The sequence below is a fragment of the Panicum hallii genome, chromosome 3, assembly GCF_002211085.1.
Source record: "Panicum hallii strain FIL2 chromosome 3, PHallii_v3.1, whole genome shotgun sequence".
NCBI lineage: Eukaryota > Viridiplantae > Streptophyta > Magnoliopsida > Poales > Poaceae > Panicum > Panicum hallii.
Genome location: NC_038044.1, coordinates 178,885 through 203,806, shown reverse-complemented (window position 1 = coordinate 203,806; position 24,922 = coordinate 178,885). Strand labels below are relative to the sequence as shown.

General features: G+C 46.9%; 3 protein-coding genes across 4 annotated transcripts; all 3 read right to left on the bottom strand.

Annotated features, from left to right (window-relative positions):
* Positions 1-1,458: 1,458 nt before the first annotated feature.
* Positions 1,459-7,164, bottom strand: LOC112884208 (kelch-like protein 12). Of its 2 annotated transcripts, none has more exons than XM_025949570.1 (11): positions 7,024-7,164; positions 6,040-6,209; positions 5,686-5,867; positions 4,833-5,591; positions 4,634-4,690; positions 3,709-4,066; positions 3,421-3,620; positions 3,029-3,105; positions 2,664-2,765; positions 2,293-2,488; positions 1,459-1,830 (listed from the first exon to the last, which is right to left on the bottom strand). In XM_025949570.1, the coding sequence occupies exons 2-11, from the start codon at positions 6,197-6,199 to the stop codon at positions 1,741-1,743; spliced, it is 2,181 nt and encodes a 726-aa protein (XP_025805355.1). In that variant the 5' UTR covers positions 6,200-6,209; positions 7,024-7,164; the 3' UTR covers positions 1,459-1,740. The 2 variants fall into 2 exon arrangements, with proteins under 2 accessions (XP_025805355.1, XP_025805356.1); XM_025949571.1 differs by having other exon boundaries at positions 6,040-6,203.
* A 481-nt stretch (positions 7,165-7,645) lies between these two features.
* Positions 7,646-11,339, bottom strand: LOC112884309 (putative laccase-17). Its single transcript, XM_025949687.1, has 3 exons — positions 11,161-11,339; positions 10,614-11,019; positions 7,646-8,939 (listed from the first exon to the last, which is right to left on the bottom strand). The coding sequence occupies exons 1-3, from the start codon at positions 11,305-11,307 to the stop codon at positions 7,744-7,746; spliced, it is 1,749 nt and encodes a 582-aa protein (XP_025805472.1). The 5' UTR covers positions 11,308-11,339; the 3' UTR covers positions 7,646-7,743.
* A 10,079-nt stretch (positions 11,340-21,418) lies between these two features.
* Positions 21,419-24,922, bottom strand: LOC112886585 (probable leucine-rich repeat receptor-like protein kinase IMK3). The gene is made up of 2 exons (XM_025952532.1): positions 23,274-24,922; positions 21,419-22,316 (listed from the first exon to the last, which is right to left on the bottom strand). Exons 1-2 carry the CDS (start codon positions 24,910-24,912, stop codon positions 21,673-21,675), a joined length of 2,283 nt encoding a protein of 760 aa, XP_025808317.1. The 5' UTR covers positions 24,913-24,922; the 3' UTR covers positions 21,419-21,672.

The window sequence follows — 24,922 nt, the reverse complement described above, 5'->3', positions numbered from 1 at the left end:
TGAAATTTATTTCACCTTACCTCAATAGTGAGCCAGCGGAGACAGACAGCTACAAGAAAGAAAAAGCCAGTGCAAGCGCAGACTGGAAAACTATTGTAGTAAGTACACTCTTTATTATGCCATGGTTTCTATCTACTACGTTGATATTTTTCATCAAATGTATCATTGATATCTCAACATTGGCAGAGTTTTGTGATTGAACTGGGTAGCATCGCCGGGGCTGTTTTTTCGACGGGCAAGGACTACAAATGTATACAGGTATGCTGTTCATTATTCCATCTGAACAAATCATCAAATCAATAAAATTAAGTTAGAATTGAGTTGTAGCACTTGAGTAAAAGAACTCCTCAAATGTTTGCAGCTTAGGAACGTAGTAGAGTCGGAAGACGACGTACCATACGGTTACGGATTTTTCCATTTTGTCTTCGCTATGGGTTCCATGTATTTTGGTATGTTGTTTATCGGCTGGGACATGCATCATATAATGGACAAGTAAGTTCACACAGATTTCTGGTTGCAATGAAAAAGAATCAAAGAAAAGTGTTGGTTTATTCTTGGGTGGATGTTTGATATATATTTTGCATGCATTTCACCTCAGGTTTAGTATGGATGTGGGTTGGATGAGTGTGTGGGTGCATATTGTTAACGAAGGTCTAACAGTGCTATCCTTCGGTAAGTTTTAATTTGGTTTCTCATTTTTTTTTACTTTATCTTTATTTCCTGCAAAGGAACAAATTATATTGCATTTGCACTGAGAGATGCATATGAATAATGTTTGCAGTTGCAATTGCCATACTAGTTGCCCGAATATATGAAATAGGTTGGCTCCGGCAGCTACTTGCACGGATCTTTGGAATAGGTAGCCAGCAGCCGCCGCCGCCGCCACCGCCGTCGTCGGAGATGAACATCTTGAGAAGTAGTAATAACGACGACGACACCGGGGCGCCGCCATTGCCGCTGCCACGTTCGCCGCCGCAGGCCACAGAGGAGTTCCAGGAAGTCGTGAGCAGTAGCGACGACATAGCTGGGCCGCCACCTTTGCCGGTGAACATCGGCAGTAGGAACGATGATGTGCATGCAGCAGGATCATCATCATCAAGACCTGCGGCGGCCTGCGCTACTGCCGGACGACGACGCGTACCAGGCGGCAACTGGTGGACGACGATAATGAGGCGGCTTACAACAAGGAAGCTCATGTTATTTTTTCTGTGCGTGCATGTAACCTTCATCCTTTCTTTGGCTTTCTTGTATATGATGTACACTCACCGATCGACGCAGTGAATGAAATCAGCATATATTCTGGGTGCACTATACATACATATATATATATATATATATATGTGCAAGTATGTAGAGACCAACTCTTAATTTATGATATAGAAAGAAGGTAAGTAGATAAGGACAAGATGCAGATGCAGTGAAGCCGCCGCTGCTTCTCAGCAGAAAGAGTCAATAAGATCACCATTACAGAATACCAAATATCCATCCATTGAGTTTAGTACCAATTCAGATTCGCATCCCGTGTCATATTGCTACATCATCCATCCAGATAACACAAACAACTCAAAGTTTTACAACACATCTCCGATTCAGGAACAAGAGCAGGAAGAGTTTCACATTGTCTACAGCTGTCAGTTCAGCCTAAGGAAGAGACTTCTAAGTCTTAACTAATATCTGTTTCCTGGTCACTTGATTGTCATAAGCTACGTCAGTTCACCATGTCAATATACTTCTAGACGGTCAGAGAACAATGGCGGAGCAGTAGCATCTCCTGCCAATGGACCTCAGATCAGTAGTCAACCAGCCACAACCTTCCTTGTAGCGCTCCACCTGACCACAAATCGCCCAACAACAAACGCTCTACTGTTAGTCACAACACAATTGAACAGGGGAAAAAAAATTGTGTTTAAGGATCCCCAGAATCCATGTTCCAATGAAATGCAGTAGACATTTTCACGCTAGACTGAGATGGTAACAAATGATTTACGCAGTAGAGACAGGAAAAACAAAGATAATGAAAATAAGTGCTTAAGGAACCCAAGAATCTATGTTCATCTGAAGTGCAACACATGCTTTCATGCGAGACCGATATGATAACAAACGATATATGCAGCCGATGCAGGCAAACCCTTGACAAGTATTAATTCAGCGACTGTTCACTATCAAACACTTGAAATTAATTGTAAGCAATTTTATTTTTGAGTCTTGGTGCCAGATTAGTTGAGTAATTAATGCATCGTCAACAGCCTAATGGACATGATAAGAAATTGGTCTCTAAGTGTAGGTACCTACCACATCCAAGATTGTATCTCCTTCACCTTTCACCCCGCCAAATGTGAATATCGAGCCACCAAGCACAGCTGAAGAATGGTATCCTCTGGTGTAGCTCATGGGTTCAACCATCACCCATAAAGGCATCCTTGGCTCGTACACCTCAACGGTAGCTACCATTGCTTTAGCCCCAGTATCATAACCACCAATCGAGAATCTGCAAGAAAATACAAGACCAAATTACATCAAGAAAAGACAATATACACCCTGATGCACACCTACCTTTGATTTGCTGGGTACAAGTTCTACAATAATTTTTTTTGAAAGGGAACATTCTACATATCTTCAGTTCATTGTTTTAACGTACTATAAAGAAATAGCTATAAACTTACATCTTCTCATTAAGCACTGCAAGTGTATGACAGCCCCTTCCTGCACTCATCATTGGGAGCATTTTCCAGTTAGGTTCTCGAGGATCAAGCCTCTCAGCAGAGCTGGAAACCCACATCACAATGTTAGTAGAAAAGTTTTCTTGCGTTCCTCTCACTTCAAAGAAATAATAATTTCGATGCCATGATAGCAATAGAGAATAAGCTAATGTATATTTGTGAAATGATTCACTTTATTCGGATTTACACTAAGCCATATAAGCCACCGCAAGGGGTTTAAAATTGCTGGAAGGTTTTATGAGTTGTATTTCTACCAGATCAAAACTGAACCAATCAAGTACTAAGTACAGGCAGGAAAAAGACAGTACCTCAGATATTGAGCACCGTTGAAGCCACCAACTGCATAAATCACACCATTAAGTGCTACACCAGCTAGAGCAAAGCGCTGAAAAACAAGGTGACAAAAGTCAAGAAAATTAAAGAATTCATCATATTATGCAGAGCTTTATGTGTCGTAAGCAAATATTTTTTTCCAAAAAAGAAAGAAAGTACAGGAAACTGAAATGGAATCAGGAATAGTTTTGCATCATCATAGAATTACACACTTTTCCATGAGTCGATGCTTATTATGTCCCCTAGTTATTTATGTCCTAGGCTAATATCTGCACATTCCACTAAATGCTTCAGCAGTGCACTAATGTATCAGGAAAAAGCATTACGAGTTTAGACCAAATGAACACCAGGAAAGTGATGCCGATACCTTTTCCAGCATAGGTTGATTCTTTATCCACTTTCCATGAGTAGGATCAAATATCTCAACGTCAGAGAAACATTGACTTCCATCTCCACCACCAAAAGCATAGATTCTCCCATTAACACTAACCCCAGCAAGGCTCCCCTTGTCATGAGTCAATGATGGGCATGTGGTCCAATCATCACGGCTTCGGTCATAACAGTCAACTTCATGCAAAAGATAAATGCAGAATCAGGACAGAAATTGCAATTTGAGATCTCAAGATGGAATTAAACTTAAAAACCAATTACTAACCTGTATCAAACCAGCAAGCACCATCACCACCACCAAGAACAAATATCTTGCCGTCTAATGCAACAGTTGAAGCATATGACTTCCCAATAGGCATTGGTTTGAGAGGTGTTAGTATATCCAAAGAAGGGGAAAAGGAGTCTAGTGACGGCAGAAATGAGAGGCCATCAAAACCACCAACTAGATAAATGACATCTTCTGAGCCCAAACATTGTTCAACAAACTGGTTAAGTGAATCATCTAGGGTTAAAGGGTCTATTTTTGAATTCAATGTCTTCACTGTGCCCTTTAGTTCCACAATTCTTTTCAGTAACCTCTCATTCATCCCTTGTAAGTATTTGACTTCTTTGTTGGACCAAGCCTGCATTTTGAACACAAATTAGATCCAACCCCTTGTAAGAATTTTCTAGGACTTCCACGCTTTAGTCAAGAACATATGATATTCCTCACCAGAATTAACAAACTTAAGTTTAAAGTATAATGATCAGGTAATAATTAGCTAGATGTAAGACCAATTTATGACTGCCGTGCCTCTGTTTATACAGAACCAGCTTCTAACAACCTAACAATTGTCCTAACAAACCAACTAACTGATCTAATATCTTTCCTAATCCTTATTTCTTGACTTAAAGTATAGATGGGCTGGTCCTCCGGCCACCCATAACAGAAGAACAATTAAAAAGAATCATTTAATTCGGTCCTGCCTTACTTCTTTGATTTCTAGTAAGCAAGTAGGTGTGATGCCACTTTCTTTATTCACTTGGTTCCTACTTTTAGTGCCTTTGCATGCTAAGGTATATCAAGACATCTGTTATGAAGTGCAATTGCTGGTTTACATTGTGCATATAACAATTCATAATTTAAGCTTGCATGGCTGGGTATAACAAATGTAAGGCATTTCAAGAGGTTATAGCATATCAGAAGAGACCTGCTTCTTCTCCATCAGCTCTATGCGCCCAGATAACTCCTTAACTACATCTATCAGCTGCACAAACAAAATTAGTGTGAGAAATTTGGAAAATATAGACAATAAGTGAGGATTGGATTTGAGCAAGAATAAATGAACTTACGCACAAAACAAGGATGATAACATGGGATCCAGCTATCAGCTAAGTTCAAGTTCTAACCTTGGCTTCTGTACATGATTCAGAGTCTAATAGTTGCACCACCACGGAGAGCTGATTAGCTTCAACATCTAAGGTTTCTGGCAAATTAGAGTGTCCATCCAGAATTGCGCATTTGACCTCCTGGGCATACTTGTAGCTATATGCATCATTGTCTTCAGTCTCAGTAGAATTGGCATACAAATTAGGATTCCACTGCTGCACAGGCAAAGCTGCATGCCCTTCTAACACCTGGTTGAAACTAAGCACTTTTGTCTTCTTATCAGAGTGTTGTTGCTGTTTCATTTCAACCGCCTGATCTAATAATGCACACTCCTCTCTCTCCGTTGGTGTGTATCCACAATCCAGATCATCAAAACCATTAGAAGATTCATTATCTGAGCTCCCATGTTCCTCATCCACATCTCCTTTCCCAACTTCCTCAAATTTGTTCTTCTTTACCATGTCTGCATATGACTTTACAAACTTTTCTGGTTTGACCTTCCCTTCATGCTTTGGTGCCCATACAGGTGACGATACTAACTCTCTCACATGCTCATCAGCTGGTGCTGCAACAGGGGGCATCCAGAAATTGTTGGGAGGAGGTGATGGAGTAAACATATCCATCAAAACACGTGTCTGAGCATGATCCAATTCAAACTGAAAAAAATGAAGCTTCTGGCCAGGGACACTGGGCGTGTTCTGATAGTAGTTGGCTACAATAGCATTTCTGAACTGATTCTCTGCTAGCGGAAAACACCACACCCTTACCCGCATGGCAACCTAAATAAACAAAAGGGCATTTACATGCATAGAGGTTTTCACTGAGAATCAGTAAGAAGATGGCATTCATAAATGCAAAAACAAGGGATTTTACCTGGGCAGGAAAACTTGTCTTTCCCTGGCCATCATTTTTCCATGCATTTGATTCAGGACAGAACTTACCACTGCCTGCAGCTTCATATATACCATACAATTTGTGATCATCATAATTGAATAGGAAGAGAGGTAGTCCTTCCTTAATGTTTCGTACATAGGAGATATGTGCTCTTGGCAAGCCTGAAACACCACACGGATGGTTACTAAGTCAGTGGATTACCTAACAAATTGCTATTCTTTGGGAGGCATGGCATATATTCCCCTCGGAGGAAAAGAAAACAAATGAATTAAAGGAGTAGCTCAGTTTTGTAAATACATAACTTAAGAGAATAGTCGTGGTTAAGAGAAATACCAAAAAGTTGCCGTGTGTGACACTCTGCAATGGTATTGTTTGTGCAACCAAATATGACAGCTCCAAGATCTTGTGGTTGGAGGTTTCTTGCAGAAATGGACAGGTTTGTGGGCCTGGTACTTTTCACAACCTGGCTCCACAAGGATTTGCTCTTCACCATTGTACTGATACTAGCGAGATGAGAAACAGAAGGAAACAAATAATGTTAATAATGTCTGACTGAAGCTTAACCATGTGAAATATGACGGCTGCATTACATGGTCAGGGCAGTAATGAAGTGCAAGAAATGCAATTGTCCCTCTTTCCTGACTGTTGATACGTACTAGCACATGGAGATACAGCAAGAAACAAAGGTGGGGTCAAGAAATGGGTACAGTTGCATTTGTTGAAGATGGAATGGAGTACCAAAATCAGTTGAATGAATGCCTCAGTTGAGTAGATGGAATCGTTACAATTTCCCAGTCCAACCACAAGATAATATTTTTCACGTGGGGCTGCGGGGCAAAATCAATGAAGGAAGCTAACAAGTTGTACATGAAGTCACTAATAATTGGGCTAGGACTAGACATGCTGAATTCATGAACAATCAGAATTTTTTTTGGGGGGGGGGGGGGCAATCCTAGACGGCCAGTTGATGAACAAGTAACCGCAATTAGTGGGAGGGAAAAAAAATCCCCACAAAACCCTGCTCTGTTTTCGAATCGGAATCAGCGGCCTACATACATACACCCAGAATCATGAGCGCAAGCAAACGAAGCAACAATCGTCAGGAAGGAAGGAGCTCGGCCATGATCGATGAATCGAAACCACTACAGTAAGAGGAGAGTAGGCCACAAAGATAAGATTAAACCCGAGCAGCCGCAGCAGCGTATGTATAACCACAACAGAGAAGGATTTGGTAGCCAGTTGCCTATGGGGTTTTGGGTGGTGAGCGGAGCAAAAAGCAAGACGTGGGGGAAATGCGGTTGGGGGTAGCGATGGTACCTTGAAATCGTCGGAACGGGGGCACTTGCACCGAAATCTGGGCCAGGCGCGTCGACGAATTGCTCCTTTGCCTCCTCCAGTCCTCCGCTTGGTGGTAGTACAGGGGAGGGGAGGGGAGCAAGAAGAGGAAGGAAGGATGGGTAAAGTAAAAACGGAGGGAGGATGGCAGTGGTTGGTGGTTGCCGTTTTTAATTTGCTGCTCCGCCGTCATGTTCGTACGCACAGGCCCGCTGCTATGGCCCACGGGAGCCGAACAAATGAAATGGCCCAACAACTTGGCCCGGCCTTCTTCTCTCCCTTCCTTCGACTGCCCCGCTCGCCGTCGGGCTCCTACTACTCGATCTCCTGGCGCTCCGGCCACACCAAGTGGCACCTCCTGTCCTTTGCTTCATCATCAGATTAATTACCTCCTGTGTCATGTTCGTTGTCACTCCGATCCGGACAATCACATGTTGGGGTTTCTTTTGCATTGCACTGTTCAGGTCACTCATTCAGGTGCATTGTGACAATTCTTCTTGTGGAAATTCAGAGTGAGCTTGTGATTCAACAACGACGAGTACGAACAAGTTAGGCAGAGGCAGACAGCAGCTAGGCTGTGATAGATGATAGCAAATCATGTGAATTGGTACATAATAATCAGCAATTAATTCAGCATCAGGTAGCAACAAGCAGAGGAGATGAATGGCCAAAACTAGCTTTGAGTCTGCATGCAACTGTCATTCAGCAGAGTGGGAGGTCCGGTGGAGGTGCCTCGAGAGACTGCAGCTCCCCAACGCCGTCCTCCACCAGGAACGCCATGGCGAGTCCCCAGGTGATGTGCACGTCCAGGTGGCAGTGCATCAGCCACACCCCAGGGTTGTCGGCCACGAACCGGATCACCGCCCACCCGTTCACCGGCACGCCCACCGTGTTCCTCATCGGCGGGTCCTCCAGGTTCAACTTGCCCGTGTCCCTGCCGGCGTCGAAGTTGCCCGAGCCCTCGCCCAGGATGTAGAAGTCGTAGCCGTGGAGGTGGATGGGGTGGTTCTCGGCCGCGAAGATGTTGGTGCCCTGGAGCACCACCTGCACGGCGGCGCCGTACCTGAGCCTGTACACCTTGGTTCCCGGCACCGGCTGCCACAGCGCGCGGCTCACGTTCTGCGCCGTGTAGTCGAACTGCACCGGCGGGTTGCCGGGGAAGTCGGCGGTGAACACGCCCGCCGCCGCCGCGCCGCCGTATTGCGCCTGCAGGATGGACAAGGTGGACGGCAGCACGAAGGAGACGTTGTTGATGCTCGCCGCGAACCGCGTGTTGTTGGGCCCGCCGCAGTTCTGGCCCGTCGAGCAGTTGAAGAGCCCGACGCCGACGGTGAAGAAGAGGCTCTCGTCGACGCGCGAGGGGAGCTCCGCCTTGCGCAGGCCGCGCAGGCTGGTCGTGAACGCCGTGGCCGTGGCCGTGTCGTTGTAGGCCGGGAGCGTCGGCATCGCGGGGCGGCTGCTGCTGGTGCCGTAGTCGAAGATGGCGGTGGTGGTGGTGTTGTCGAAGGGGACGCCCTGGGCGCTGGAGTAGGCGCGGGCGGCGAGGTAGTACTGGGCGGGCGGCTGGTCGAAGGTGACGAGGACGTCGGTGGTCTGGCCGGGGGCGATCATGAGCACCGACGTGGCGTAGGGCTTGGTGTAGGAGGCGTCGGCGCCGACGACGGTCATGGTGTGTCCGGCGAGGGAGACGAAGAGCTCCGTGTTGAGTGCGGCGTTGATGAAGCGCAGAAGGTTGGTCTCGCCGGACTTGACGGGGAACGTCGTGGTGTCTTTGGAGGAGCACTTGTAGAGGTCGCCGGGCTGGCCGTTGACGGTGAGGGCGTCGGAGATGTTGGGCGCGGCGCCGGTGCGGGTGGCGGTGCGGACCACGTCGATGGGGTTCATGTCCCACCATTCCCCTGCATGCACATTCGATTCGATTCCCATGGCACAGTAAGTAAGCAAGACATTTGATGAATTCTTTGTCAAAGTTGCAATCCGCAATCGATCAGCGTGCATTACCCCCGGAAGGAACTTTAATCATTTGCTACACAGATTTTATTAAGGATTTTAAACATCGCGCTTGGCTTTTCGTTGTGAAGATTAATTAGTGAAGATCGAGTCAGTATGTGCTTATTAGCTCACGTGAGGCCTATTGTAGAATGTGGGCCACAATAACGGCCCAAATAAAAGCAGCAGCCTAATGATGCAATTTTGATTATGCAGCTCGAAAACTGGTACACTACAAAGTGAAAAAAAAAATTAAAGCCCTCCTCCCTCCGTCCTGTAATATAAGATATTGTGGTAATTCTAAGATAGATTAGGCGAGAGAACAAAATATGTATGTACCCTCCGAAAGCTCTTTGTTCCTAAGATTAAGCAAGGAAGGAAGGGATAGAAAAAGGTAAGTATGCAACTAAGAGTCAAGGAAATTAAATTAAATGATTTCCTTTAATATTTACCCAAAAGTCCTAGGATGCCTTATATTTGGGTATAAATTTTGAATCCTGTAATGCCTTACATTTCAAGACGGAGGGAGCAGATATATAGATTAATTCAGTACACAAAGTTTTTGGAGGGAAGGGAAATTATTTGAGGCAAATGAAGCTGTTCCATCTGGTTCCACAGGAGACAACTCTGAAACCAGTTGTTTGGCTTTTGGAATGCTTCAGAGGCAAGCTGGCATAAACCTTTCTGCGTTGATAGCTGATGAACTTATTGTTGATTAAGAAATAGTACACTAACATTAGCACAGTATACATTGATCTAGTGACCCATCATGTTATAGTTTTCCGTTCAGGGAACAGGATTTTGGTGTATGAGAGTTGTTGGACTCGCATGATGTCAGTGGCATGGCTCTGACTCTTGAGTATGTAACAAAAGAAGGATATATATCTCACATGGAAATCTTTTTGGACGCCCGTCAATCACGATTGTTTTCCCTTTTTGTCGGAAGAGCGAGCATCAACGTGTTGATGAGGCTTGATGTGTATGTAAAGGTTTGTGATCCAACATGATGACGATGCCTGCAGTGTTTGACTCTCATGCTTGCAGCAGCGAGCTTAGGTAAGCTAATGATCGAGCAAGCTGGTATCAACCAACAAGTAACAGAATGATAACACTGACTAACATGCGGGAAAAGCGACAAAGAAATGGCCGCTAATCATGCATGCATCTCTCATTATTCATATTCTCTCTGGCCCACACCACACTTAGCTTGCATTGCAGAACCTGGCCAATCAAATGCCTGCTTCCACAAGCTTAGAATTGTACTAGCTAGTAAGCTTAGGTCAGTTGGTGGGAGATGCCAGATGTGGGTGTACACTTTCAGCTCCTAGGTTGAAGCCTAATTTTCAACTCGAAACTTCAGAGTGTATATACTACTTTTCCTGAATCTAGAAAAAAAAACTTGTCATTAATCATCAGTATCGAAGTTATAAACCTAGCTGTTGATCCAAGTTTTTACTTGTTAATTTGTGGAATATAGGAGAGTCGGGTCTCAGGATACATTATTTGTGCAAGAATTTTTGACCCGTATGCCACTACTATTGGACGTACATGAGCATTGAGAAATCATAAAAATGCATGAGTACCGAGCAGGATGGGGATCTCCCTGACGGGCGGCTTGCCGCCGTTGAAGGGGTAGGGCACGCCGGAGCGGGGGCGGATGATGAGGGCGCCATGGACGGTGGCCCTGAGCCAGGAGCTGTGGGCGTGCCACCACAGGGTGCCCTCCTGCCCGGCGACGGTGAAGCGGTAGGTGTAGCTCTGGCCCGGGCGGATGGGGCACTGCGTCACGTACTCGGGCCCGTCCGACCATCCCGTCCGCATCTGCCGGACGCCGTGCCAGTGCACAGTCACGTTGTAGCTGCCCCGGTTGATGACCCGGACGATGAGCGAGTCGCCCTCGCTCACCTCCAACGCCGGCCCCGGGAACTGCCCGTTCACCGTCATGATGCTGTGCTTCCGGCACAGCCGAGTCACCGCCGCCTCCTGGACCTGCATGCAGCATGTCATTCAGATTGATCATGTACTATATGCTCAGAACAGATGGATCACCAGTGCAGCAGCAGTAATAATGGATGAATGAAACAATTACAAACTCCTATATATGATCTACTATATTGGTAGGGTAATTACCACGAACTCATGGTACTGCTCCTTGGCAACTGTCAGCTGAATAAGCAGGGAGCAATGGAGCAGAGCAGCAAGCAGGGTGATCAAGAGTAGCAGTGCTGAGGACGACACGCTGCTGCTTGGCCTTGACATGCCGGATGCTAGCAGCATCTCTAGCTCTTCTGCTTCAGCCTTGGATCGAATTGCTTATATCTAGTATGCAAGCGACCAATGCAAGCTTAAGGGTGTCTTCTTTATATAGGAGCAGCAGCAGGAGCAGGTGGAGGTGCACAGCAGACAGCAGGGGCCAACACAGAGATCACGCACGTACAAAGGAAAAATATCCTGCATTCCTGCTAGCTAGCTACCTACAAAGTCATAGACAGCGGTGGTTTTGTGGCTGGCATTATTGATTAGGTCCTGAATGACTTCATTCATCCAGCTGCTGGTGAACGAATGCATGGATGATGGCCTCATCTTTTGACACTCACATTTGCTTTCTGTTTCTCATACTTTTCTGCTTCTAGCCTTGTAGGAGTACAGTACAGCAGCATTCCTTCACTTGTTGCTTCATGGTCATGCATGCATGCCCGTTATTCAATTCAGCGTGCATGCCAATGACAGTAACAACCACGCACACTCCAGTTGGTAGGTACACCCACTGCTGCTGCCTGTATGTGCTTCCATTTCAACCTCACAAAGAAGGGCAACAGACTTCTCCTAGTGGTTAACTCCCCTGCTTTTCGGCCAGCTACTAACTAGCTACAAGTCTGTTGCATTTTCCTCCGCATCGCATATCAAGATGAAGCTCCTCAGAGGACAGTTGATAACAGAGCTTTCCAAAGATTAACTAATGCGTGTGGCTTTGTATTAGTCGGCAGGTCTTTTCCGAAAAGGAAACAGATTAGAAGGATATACATCTCTTATCATCTATGGTTGGATACTTTCATCAGACGACATACTGTTTTGGCCAGGTGACTCCTGTGATCATGCTTCCATCACTAGCTTAGCTTTCCTCTCCTCTCCTCGGGACATCCTCAAGGACTGACTGAAACATCATCATAATAAGATATATAGAGAGAGCCTAGGTTCCAAGATCAACGAGACTATGGCATTGGTGGTCAGCAGATCTTATCCTACAAAGGACATAATCCCCTATATCATCTAATGTCCCATCATGGATTGGCTCCAATGTTCACACTGTGTGCATATCCAAATTACATATTTGTGTACATGGACGAGAACTGGTAGCTGAATCAGGTCCAGAACCAACACGCATCAACTTCACCATTTGGAATTTCATCGAATATCTCAAATCAAATATAATAGGCTAAGTACTGAAATGTTTCAAAACAAAACAGAGAAAGAGGCCTAGTGTCCATTTGTTAATCAGGCAGAGCTCTAAAAGCCAAATGTTTAGGCAGACTCCAAAAGCAGACTCATGGTCAGCATTGCAAGAATTCATCAGCAAAGTAAATGTATATCCTAAGCAAGGATCACCTAGAGCTGTCTGCACCTTGCATTTTAGCATCACGGTTTCGCATCACATGCTTCTTTACACAAATTATGCTGAGCATGAATCATTATGCATGAATTAAGGAATCATAGCCAGTGGGACCACTAGTCCCACAAATGTTTCCACTTGCAACAAAGCTTTCCTTAGTTTTTGTTTCATTTTATTAGAACCAAACACTTCATTCCTAATTCTTTTCCTGCATCAACCTTTTTCGCGTCCGAAACCCCATGAAGACAGTGAGATCACTACTCAGTAGCAACTTTCTTTCGTCCTTTTGACTGCCAAATCTCTTTGTATCCATTTTTCCCGAACATGATGACTAACTGAATCTTTACTTTGGCATAGGTTGTTAATCTTGCACTGCCAAATTTCAAATGGAAGTTTAACTACACTGTTTGACCATAACGACATGTCTTTGTTGCCAGGATCAAAAGCGCATCACTACATCTAGATTGTCTCCTTTTTGTTGCTTGCATCACAGAACCAAGTAACCAAGATGTGACGTATACTAACATGACCTTGTTATGTGATATAGGGATCAAACGTGTTGATAATAGTAATTTGCTTCATTGATTATACACCCGTACTATTATATGTTTACTATAGAGGAATTTTCAGTACAATTTTAGACTAGTGCGAATCAGAGCCAAACTTAATTTTAACAGTAAAACAGTGTTAATATTTTTTTTTGCAGACTCTGAAACTGTAAGGTTGCCAAATACTTGTTCTATCAAATGATTCATGCCCACGAGCTGTGGTTGGCAAAAGTACAAGAAGAAGCGTGCTGTTTGCTAACCACCAAATACTGTTCATGGATCCAGTGGGCAAGTACCCAATCTGTTCTAGCTTCAGATGGTTTCTTGCAATTCAAGGCAGTCTAAAGTCAAACAGAAAGAACAGCAAGAATCTTGAGGAAGAAGGAAGAAATGCAATTTGGCATAAAAGGGAGAGATTTGCTTGGTGGCAAAGGGCTCAAAGAAATATTTTAATCCAAGGCTGGGTGTAGCACTGTGCTAATTTGGAGGCAACTAACAACTCTTGTGCTCCACTACATGTCCTTCAAACACTGAAAAGATGTTTCACATGCTGGTGTGCAAGCATACGAGGCCCCATGGTGGAAAAGTTGTACGCCACCTGTTGTTCCTGGGATCCATTTACCTTACATTTACAGCAGTGTGCTTGGTATAGGGATCACTATGAACTCGGTACACTGCTGCATGCACAATCTGCTGTGACCTGTGCTATTTGACAGAACGGATCTAGATGCCGCGTATCAGGGTTTCTTCTGTCAGTTTCGGCCTGAAGACGGCACCTGAAGAAAAGCTTGCTGCACTGTTTTATTTCTTTGCTTTCGTCTGGCAATGTCATTCTGCGACGAAAGCCTGTTTGCATTGGTATGATCACAAAAATGGTGTATGTTGGAGGAAAGCTCCAGCCGGCTGGCGGAATGCACCCGTCTAATTCTAGTCTAGAATGAGTTTGGGGGAAGTCAAGGAACGCTAGATCAAGGGGTGAATGAACACGGAAAGCACACAAGGGTTTAAAGTGGTTTAGGCCGCCGGAGCGTAAAACGCTACGTCCACTGTGTGTTGTATTGCTTGTGAGAACTTAAGCTTCCGAGAGCTTGTGAGCTTGAGAGTCTCTGAATCCTTCAGAACCTGTGTTCTAATGAGCGCGCTCTCCCTTTTATAGGCTCAAGGGGAGCGCGTACACTGAGCGGGGCCCCGACAGGTGGACCCGGCGACATATTAAATCGGAGCCTTTAATACCACAGATTCGGAAATCTTCCTCTTCGGCTCCTCCCTATAGTCCTCGATCGGGAAGTTGATGTGCATATCTTCTACCAGAGTATGGTCAACGGCACAGTGCCTGCTGTCAGTGACATGCACGGTGAAAGTCGTGTTGTCACTGTTGGGTCAATTCCCGCTGACAGGCGAAGGGGCTATGTTGATCTGCCGTGTTGTAGCTTCCGCGCACACTGTAGCAGCGCACGCCGCAGCCCTCCTGCAGCAGATCATAATTACCCTTTGCTCATGCGCGCGGCGCTGTGATGTGACTACACGCCGCCCGCCTTCGTACGCGGTGTGGTGATGCGACGCTCCTCCTCGGTAACCGGCGGGCTTACTGTGGTGTCAGCATACCTGCCCGATGTGTTAGCGGACAGCCCACGCGCTGACCCGGGCACGCGCACCCCTTCTACCCGCATTTAGGGTGTGTTTGGTTCAGCTGTGGATTCCTGAAAATCTGATTTCTGGAATCAGCTGTGGGAAAGCTGCTGTGGGAAAGCTGAAAGCTGTTTGGCTGAAACAGCTGTCAGCTGTGGATTCCTGTAAAAATGTCAGTTTTGCTCCTGAGACTGTATAGGACTGTTTATATGCTAATTAGTTGTAAGGATATGTAGATGACCGTTTTGGAAAGAAAATTATCATAATTAGAATTGTTTTACATATATAATTAATACAAAAGATATATAGATCCACCTCGACCCAACTAAAATATTATCTTTAACTAATCAAAGCGTTAGCTATGTTGTCACGAACAGTGTTCATGGTAACCTCATTCTCGTCCTCAATAATTTCATCCACTTCTGGTTGCGCCACTTCTTGTTCGTCGGTGTCGTCCTCATCTCGCGGCATATAGTTCTCATCTTCATCACATTTATCAAACGCATCATCTTGTAACGCGCTATCACGAATGAAATTGTGCAATGCCATGCAAGCCATAATGATATGCGCCTGCGTACGAGTTGAGAAACTTGGCATCGACTTCAATATACGCCACTTTTGCTTAAGGACTCCAAATGCACGCTCAATTACATTGCGAAGGGATGAATGCAAATAATTGAACATCTCATATTTCCCTTGAGGTGCTCGCTGTCTGCGAAGACGAAATTCGGGTAGATGATATGTACTTCCTTTATAAGGAGCAAGATATCCGGTTCGGTTTGGATAACCGGAATCGACAAGGTAGTATTTGCCTAAAAAAGAACACAAGTTAATGACATATACTTCATGACTTATACTTCAAATAATACCAAAGTATACACAAACTTAGCATTTGTACCTGCAGGTGGTTTCGGAAATTTGTCACCAAAATTTGTTAAGGCATGATTGAGGATCCGTGTGTCATGTGCAGAGCCCGGCCAACCAGTAACCACAAAAGTAAACCTCGTATTAAAATCACAAACTGCTAGAATATTTTACGATGTGTACCCATGCCGACATGTGTGGTTGACAACATCCTCTGTAGGTACCGAAACTTATACATGTGACCCATCTATAGCTCCAATAGCATCTTTGAAATAAGGCCAGAAACGGTTTTCTCTAACCTTTGCATGCTCCGTACTGAAAGTAGGATCCCTTGGTGTGATATTATCTTTTGCTAATATTCGCAAACATTTCAAGACTTCCTTAAATTTAGTGTGAATTGTCCATAGGGACCGAACGAAGCGGTTTTCAGCTTGAGAAAAAGATTGAGGTCCTCCAACAATCCATAAAAACATAGCTAGTGACTCCACAGATGAAACATTGCTTGTTGACTTCAAACCGTAGTTAGTGACAAGCAAATTATGAAGTACCCAGAAAACCTCAGGAGTCATCCTAAATATCTTGTAGAAATATCTAGGGGCAGCTAGGCACTCTTCGACCCACTCAATTCCAGATTGTTGAGGATTTTTTAATCATTTTTATTCAAGTATCTTTCGGTGTACCGGTCACCTAAATGACCAATGGTGGCAGCCTGCTTGGACAACTCGGCTAGAAGTTGAAGTCCATTGTGACCCTTCTTTGCCAAATCGTCCATGCCTCTGCAAGCATAAGCATAACAAGTACATACCATAAGCCACATTTCAGATTATCAACATACAGGTCTGAACATACGAGGACTCAAACAAATCATTATTCATACAAATACGGGTCCGAACAAACAAGGACTCAAACATAAAGGTTTGCAAACACAAGAACAACAATATAATTGTCCAAACAAGAATAAGGATTCAAATAACAAGAACGAACATAATGATTAAGGCAACTTTTTCATCTCATTCTCCCTTTGCAGCAAATCAAGTCTTCCTTCATTTGTGTCAAGCAATCCGAGGAGCTCCCTAAATTCAGGTTTCATTATCGACATTGCAGTTGTATGCATGAGGCCAGTTTTCTCCTGTACTCCACATTCTTTCACCATCCTCAAGGCCTCCGCAAGGGTAGGAATGTTGCTGGTCATATAAGGGGCCGATGAAGCTTCTATACTACTGGTAATCTTGTTCACTCCATCTTCAATCTTGCTACAGGTTTGCTTGTACAGACGTAAAAATGGACTTTTCTCTTCCTTGTCATCCGCACACGTAGAAGAATGACCTTTACGCTTCTTGCCTTTATGTTGGAGCATACTGGACATGTGGATATTTGAGGGGCTTCTCTCAACCTCATGCACTTCATCATCACTGCAATTATCAGACAAATCTCCAAGTATGGAAGCAGATGCCCCAGTAACATGTGCACTTCCGAACATGATGTGCATCGCCTCCAAGTTGTCCGGACCACGTTTTCTAAACTGAACATGTTTGCATTTCCTTCCATTACTTGGATCGTCGCATCTCTACAATACATTGGTTCAATTAGATAGTACAAAATATCGAACAAAACTACAAAATGACAATTCTTGCGACACTCACCGCAAGATGCTCGTTCCACCATTCATTTGAACAATCTACAGTCTGCTTTTCATCATTCCAACCAAGTCCAGTGGCAGCATTTTTTAACTCCATAAAAACAGTATAACTCCTTTTGAGAGCATCCCATTTATTCTTGAGTTGCAAATGTTCTAGTTTCCGACCTGTTTTCTGTTCAAACTTTTCTGCAACATTCTTCCATCCCACTCTATTCAAATGACCTAATGGCCTATGCCCAACATTAACCTCATGCATGCATATGTCACAGAACTGCTTCACATTTTCCTTATCCCACACCACCTTCTAGCCATACTAGTGTGAATAAAAAGAAGATATTATCAAGCTGCCAAATGTAAATGTAAAAGTGGTATGACCAGTTACAAATTCGAATAGTGTTGTCAAGAAGATATTTTTAACAGGATAAATGTGGCTCCTAAAAAAAGGAAATAAATTCAAATGACTTGGTTTACATCACATGCCTTTTCAACGAAGTCAAAAGAATTATCTATTTACAGTACAAAAACTTTGAGGCATACTACAAAAGTACCTGGCTGTGGTGGGTTTCTCACTGGAGCAGCACACGGAGCAGGGCGTGATGCTGACCTTCCTGCCAATAAAGATCAATGTAAGCATCAAAATATTTAGAAGCCAGTGGCATAGTATATCATATGATGAGTTAACTGAAACATCATTGCAAAATGGTAACCAGATGGAAATTTGGTACATGAGTACAAAAATTTATGGCACTATAGTTAGAAGATGACATGAACAGCTACATGTGTAACTCTAGAAATTGGTTGATTCTCATGTATGCTTTACAAGCTATGTTAGATGGTAAAGAAATAACCAAGACATATCAAAGTATGGCTATGTCGACGAATTGGAATAATAGAAAAACTAAGGGGACAAAATCAAGAAAAAGTAAATCATCTAACCTGTCTGAAATGAACCTTCAAGAACAGCCTTACTTCAGAAGTCTGTAATTTGGTTACAGTTATTGCATCTTTAAGCATGCCAATCTGCCCAAACGAGAGAACATTACTTTAGCTGTGAATCAACATAACTGACAGATACAAAAATAAATGAAAGGATAAAGAAACCAGCAGAATTCAAGAATATCATAACAGAAATTAGGTTGCAAAATCCATAAAATAAGGAAACAAGAAATTAACAGTACAGGGATTTGGTATGTCATCCAAATGTATGACAGAGAACATATATAAGACCTAATTGATTGGTTGCATTTATCGTGATACGAGGCATACAGCCACCAGTATAAGCTTCTGAACTTGACATTCCTATTAATTTCACAAAATGATACAAAAAGGTATTAATTGTTCAGTTGATCTTTGTTTCAGCCACGACAAAAGCCCCCACATACAAGTGAATTCATCATCCAATTGAAAGAAGTGCCATTACTCTTTGACATGCAAAGAAAGTAAACACATGTTTGGACAATCATGAGACCTATACTTTGCCTCGTCCTTAGATCAAATGAGTGAGTTAGTCATACATTTCGAGGCCATGCGGGAGCAAAGGGAGACCCAGGTTGCAAGATGGCAAGGCTGGGCAAGTACAATTCCACCCCTTAAGCCCTAAAAGATTCATCACTTGCAATGCTAGTTACTTGGAAGAAAACAGGAGGAAAATGCCTCATGAAGTTTCCAGTCAGATATTTACACCATTTTCAATTTTAAAAGATCCATCATCCATTGTGAATGTAGAGGCAGTTACCCAACATGTTCTTTTAAAGAGAACAATTTGAATGGTATTCTAACAGCATCAAACACCAACATAACATCGAGAATGGGCATTCCACTTACAGCAGTTTTTTCCTCCTGCAAGTCCAATGGCCGACTGGGCCTATAGGTGTTGTTCTGCTGCTTAGCCCACACCCAAAATCGTTGGGATTCTACTGGGATGCCAAATTCTTTTGAAACCTCAACCTGCCAACAGAACATCATGAAATAACAATAATAATAATAATAATAACAATAATAATAATAATAATAATAATAATAATAAACTGTTCTTGCCAATACAAAAGATAACAAATAAGACAATATTCTGATTTTGACATAACAATTACGAAGTGTATATCAAACAAATGCAATTGTTTCAACAGCAGTCCATAGTGCGGTTGCTAGAAACTTTCGATAGTGCGTGAACTGTGCCCAGAGGTAATCGACCATGATTTAGGCCTTGTAAACAGCTTATCTCCATTGACATTTGCAAAATCTGGCTGTGCCCAGGTACTCCAGGACACCCACCTGACCATGCCACTGGCAGTTCAGTAAAAATGTTTTTCTTGTTTGCTAGATACTAACAGCATTAATAATAATAAACTAGTTACACTTATAACAGTTGCAGCCATAGTCTACAAATGTTATTTTCAGGGGACAAACCTAAGCAAGAGTATGTAACAAGATAAACAGCAGAACCTATCAGATCAGATCTACACGAAAATCCGACTTCCCAGCCATCCACGATCAGGAAACACGCGGATCTAACACGATTTCTTCAACGCCTCTGCCTAGTTCCTAGCCACGGACCAAGCAGAACTACCAAACCACGCCGAACTAGAGGAGAGGATGGGGGAGAGGATCGCCGTACCTTGAAGCGGGGGAAGGATCGCCGAGGGTCGCGAGAATAACGATTTGAGATCGCGGCCTACGTGCTCCGAGCGGGCGGGGGGCTCGCCGTGCTCCGGGCGCGGCGGGGCGCGGCGGGGGGCGGCGGGGGCGGGGGCCGGCGGGGGGCGCGGCGGGGCGCGTCGGCGGGCGGCTGGGGCGCCGGGCGGCTGGGGCGTCGGGGCGCGTCGGGGCCGGGCGGCGGGGGCGGCGGGGGGCGCGTCGGGGGGCGGCTGGTGGCGGGCGGCTCGGGCGGCGGGCGGCTCGGGCGTCGGGGCGCGTCGGGGCCGGGCGGTGGGGGCAGCGGGCGGTGCGTTGGGGGGCGTTGGGGGGCGCGGCGGGGCCGGCAGGGGGCGCCGGGGAGGGCGTTGGAGGGGAGCACCTGCAACGGCGGGAGCACCTGCAGCCGGCGGGGCAGCTCATGGATAAGGAGGAAAGAGAAGCTCACGCGAACAAGAGAAAAACGGTTCGATCGTTGTAACCGATGGCATAGTGGGTAAATAACGCGCCGCAGCTGGGAAATCTGGGCTCGCTACCGATTTCACTTCGCACTGGCTGGAATCGGTAGATTCACCGGAATCGATTCGTTTGCCGGAACCCTTTGGTTGGCAATCCGATTTCTCCAACGCGAATCTGAGCTGGGAAGCTGAACCAAAGGGAGCCTTAATGCGATAGTTGGGCTAGCATCCCGCAGAAGGCTGACTGCCACCGGACACGTGGCAGAGCTGGCTTAGCAGCCGGTTCCTTAGGGGTACGTGGCGACACCGGACCTCCTCCCCAGAGGGAAGGGAGGTTCGGACCCCTGAGGCCGACCCAGGTGCACAGGCCCCCGGAGGGTCCGGCTTCCACACGTAGCGGCACCGGACCACCCCGCGGGGGTTCGGGCCTGTGGTAGCTGTTCGTGAGCACCTTGTTCTTATGGGCACACCTGCTAGGGCGCGGAGGGAGGTCCAGAGACCGTGCCCCCAGCCATCATCAGGTCCGGGCCATACGCCCTGTTGCCCAGAAGCTTAGCGCGTGCTTACGGATAACCTCGCGCTCCTCCGGCTAGACACACTAGCAGGAGTTACCCATATCCGTATGTACCGACAATGTAGCTTTATAGTTGTGCGAACTGGCTGGTATAAGCTGATTGACATAACTGAACTGACGATGTCTTATTTTCAGTATATGCGTCTGTTTTGCTACCTTTTGTAGAATGTGAATGCAGTAACTCAGCTGCAAACTCAGTGACTGTTTGATTCTCAGAGTTGTTGATGTTAGCAGGTGCTTTTTGTTTGTTGCACCCCAAAGTACGCCCTCCACGTTTACAGGGATCACTTGAACTCGGTAACACTGCTGCATCGTCTGCACAATCTGCTGTGACCTGTAATACTAGCACAGCTCGAAACAAAGACAGTATGACAAATTCAGTATCTATTCATCATCATCACTAATTCACTACCATCCTCAAGATTGATGGACAAGTAACTCAAATAGAAAAATGCATTATTATACTAGTGGTAGTATTTCTCCTCTTTTCCATCCTTGTTCCTAGGCTGCTACATACTTGCAGCCATTTGATTCTAGTGTGCAAAAATAATATCTGCCTATACAAACTGAAAATTACCTAGCAACGCCAGTGGTAGAAGTAGAAGTAATACTTCGCGATCAAACGAATCAAAGAATTCCTAGATATATCTCTCTCTAGCTAAGCATTACAACTGGTGGTGCTAGCGGCGCTACTCATCGTCTCCTGCGGGTGCCGCCGGCACATGCGCGCCAGCACCTTCCTCGCTCGGCCCGGCGCCGCCATCTGACCCCGGCCTGATCTGCTCGAGCTGCCGCAGCACCTCCCGGGCCTCGGGCCGCACCGCCGGCGCCGGGTCCACGCAGTGCAGCGCCAGCTTCAGCGTGTCCATCAGCTCGTCCCCGACGGGTCCCGCCGCGGCGTCGCGCATCAGCTCCAGGTCGAACACCTCGCTGGTCCACTCCTCCTTCACGATGGACGCCACCCACTGCGGCAGGTCCATGCCGTTGGTGCTCTCGGCGGGGGTCTTGCCCGTCAGCAGCTCCAGGATGATCACGCCCAGGCTGTACACGTCCGTCTTCGCGTTCGCCTTCTTCAGCTTCGACAGCTCCGGCGCGCGGTACCCCAGGGCGCCCGCCGCAGCCAGCACGTTCGAGTTCGCCGCCGTCGTCATCAGACGGGACAGCCCGAAGTCGGAGATCTTGGGGTTGCATTGCTCGTCGAGGAGGACGTTGCTGGCTGTCAGATTGCCGTGCACGATGCTCATGTCGTCGTGGAGGTAGGCCAGGCCACGGGCTGTGCCCTTGGCGATTGTCATCCGCGTCGCCCAGTCCACCGGCGTGTTCGGAGCGCGAGCTGCATCAACGCCATTCATCAGGAAACATCAAGTTTCAGTACACAAGTTCAGAGTTTCAGTTTCACAAGTGTCAGAGTGTAGCTTTCAGAAATGAAAAACAATGTCGAGTAGGGAGCAATTTATCAAGAGATTTCATAAAAGATGATGAAGCAGTACTGTTGAAGCAAGAACTTGCCCTTTACTTGGACAAAGAATGTCTAATTCATCAACTGTTAGAAAACACAGTGTTATGACAACTTCAGAGTTTCAGTTCAACAATTGTTGAGAGTTTCAGTTCAGAAGGTACTGAACTCTGCAAAATGCTGAGTTGGGGACAAAATTATCAACAACTTTCAAGTATCAAAGTTTAATAATGCTGTTAAAGTAGCACCGTTTGAGACAAGAAATTCCAATCCTTTACTTGGACAACACATCCTCCTAATTGTTCCACCAAAAATTGCACAAGGTGCTAGTTTGTTTTCACTGTCACTGAAACTAACACGAGCACTTCCTGCATGCTACTGAACTTGTCTGCATTCGCCATGATTCATGAACATGAGATGCTATGACTGACAGGATTTTTTGACATGTTAAGGCCCGAACCGAGTCCATTCTTATATCTAACTAATCAAAAGCAACTGCAATGCAAAGTTTGCAACTCCAAGTTGAACCTGCCAGCAGAATTACAGTTGTATCAATCTTTGCAATGTCTGAATGTGTAAATGTTCAGACCATGCCTTTGCTGAAACATACTCCTAGCACGCAATTAGCAAGCTGCAGGAGGCTCACCACATGCCAATTCATTAATACTTAGAGAAACTCCTTGTCAATTGGCAGTGTTCCTAGCAAGCATTTCTCGTGCTAATATGTTTAAAAGAAGTTTTGAGTGGGATTTTTCAACCATATATCGGAGTTCAGAAATTGATAATGCAGAACAGAACAAGACGGAAGAACATAGCAGGGATAAGAAGTCTGACCGTGCAAGAATGAGGTGAGGCTTCCCTTGGGCATGTAATCGAAGACGAGCAGCTTCTCCCCCTTTGGCCCCAGGTAGTATGCCCTGAGCGCCAGCAGGTTGGGGTGGCGGATCCTGCCGAGCACCGCCGCCTCGGCCTCGAAGTCCTTGTGGCTCTTGGTTATCTTCTCCCTGAGGCGCTTGACGGCCACCAGGCTGCCGTCCTCGAGCGTGGCCTTGTACACCGTGCCGTAGGTGCTCTTCCCCATGATTTCCGCGGTGGCGCACAGCAGGTCGTCCGCCGTGAAGGCGAGCGGCCCGTCGAAGTGCACCAGCTTGCCGCCCACATCGCCGCCGGACTCCACCTCCGCCGCGCCGGAGCCTGGCTTCTCGCCGCGTCCGGCCGCCGCGGCGCCGGCGCCAGCGGCGTCCTTTGCCGCCTGCTGCTTCCCGCTCCTTGCTCCTGCTGCGGTGCCGGAAGAAGACCTCTTCCGTGTGAGGAAGCAGAGCAGGAGGCAGCAGAGGAGCAGCAGGATGAGGACGCCGGCGACGATCCCGGCAATGATGAGCGTGAGCTCCTTGGTGCTGAACTTGCGGCGGCCGCGGGACTCCTCGGCGGGTGAGGCCGGCGAGGACGGCGCCGGGGATGGGGAGGCCGGGCAGGGCGTGGAAGCAGAGTAGCCGCAGAGGAGGATGTTCCCGGTGAAGGCGGGCTCCCCGAACTTCCGGGCGAGCGAGGGCGGCACCGCGCCGGAGAGGTTGTTGTAGGAGACGTTGAAGGAGTGGAGCGTGGCGGTGAGGTTGCCGAGCTCGGCGGGGATGGTGCCGTTGAGGTTGTTCCCGGAGAGGTCGAGGTCCTGGAGCTTGGTGAGCTTCGCGAGCGACTCCGGAATGGGCCCGTCGAGGGAGTTGTGCGCGAGGCTGAGGAAGACGAGCTGGTAGGTCCCGGTGATGGACTCCTTGTTGAGGAGCTTGGAAGGCGACTTGGTGGAGGGCGCGAATGCGTCGGGGATGGGTCCGGAGAGGTTGTTGTAGGAGAGGTCGAGGACGAGGAGCGAGGCGGAGGCTACGACCTCGGCGGGGATCTCATCAGACAATGCGTTGCGGCTGAGGTTGAGACGGATGAGCTTGGTGGAGTTGGCGACGGCGGGCGGGATGGCGCCGGTGAGGCGGTTGTTGCTGGCGTCGAACGACTGGAGCGCGAGGCACCCGCCGATGGATGCGGGGACGGCGCCAGAGAAGCGGTTGTTGAAGAGGTAGACCCCGCGGAGGTCGGGGAGGAAGCCGAGCGAGGCGGGGATGGGTCCCGCGATGGCGTTGTCGTGGAGGCTGAGCCTGCGGAGTCGGGTGAGCTGGCCGAGGCCGCGCTGGGAGAGCGTGCCCCCGAGTCCCCGCCAGGGGAGCGTGATGGCGACGACGCTGCCCAGGACGCACTTGATGCCGGCCCAGGCGCCGGAGCATGCGGTGAGGCCGGAGTCGTTCCAGGAGCGGAGGAAGCCGTAGGGGTCGGCGAGGTCGTGGCGGATGGCCTGGAGGCCCTGGTAGTCGGCCTGGGAGATGACGACGCCGTCGCCGGCGGGGCGGTGGGCTGCTTTAGCGGTGGCCGGCGGAGCGAGGAGGAGGAGGAGGAGGAGGAGGAGGAGGGGCCTGCTGCGGCGCATGGTGGTGGAT

Coding starts and splice junctions, on each gene's coding strand:
- LOC112884208 (XM_025949570.1), bottom strand. CDS start 6,199: ATGGTGAAGAGCAAATCCTTGTGGAGCCAGGTTGTGAAAAGTACCAGG. Junction 4,691..4,832: donor AATCATGTACAGAAGCCAAG/GTTAGAACTTGA, acceptor TTGTTTGTGCAG/CTGATAGATGTAGTTAAGGA. Junction 2,766..3,028: donor AACGGTGCTCAATATCTGAG/GTACTGTCTTTT, acceptor GTGGGTTTCCAG/CTCTGCTGAGAGGCTTGATC.
- LOC112884309 (XM_025949687.1), bottom strand. CDS start 11,307: ATGCTGCTAGCATCCGGCATGTCAAGGCCAAGCAGCAGCGTGTCGTCC. Junction 11,020..11,160: donor AGCAGTACCATGAGTTCGTG/GTAATTACCCTA, acceptor TGCTGCATGCAG/GTCCAGGAGGCGGCGGTGAC. Junction 8,940..10,613: donor GGAGATCCCCATCCTGCTCG/GTACTCATGCAT, acceptor ATGTGCATGCAG/GGGAATGGTGGGACATGAAC.
- LOC112886585 (XM_025952532.1), bottom strand. CDS start 24,912: ATGCGCCGCAGCAGGCCCCTCCTCCTCCTCCTCCTCCTCCTCCTCCTC. Junction 22,317..23,273: donor CCTCACCTCATTCTTGCACG/GTCAGACTTCTT, acceptor GCGTTGATGCAG/CTCGCGCTCCGAACACGCCG.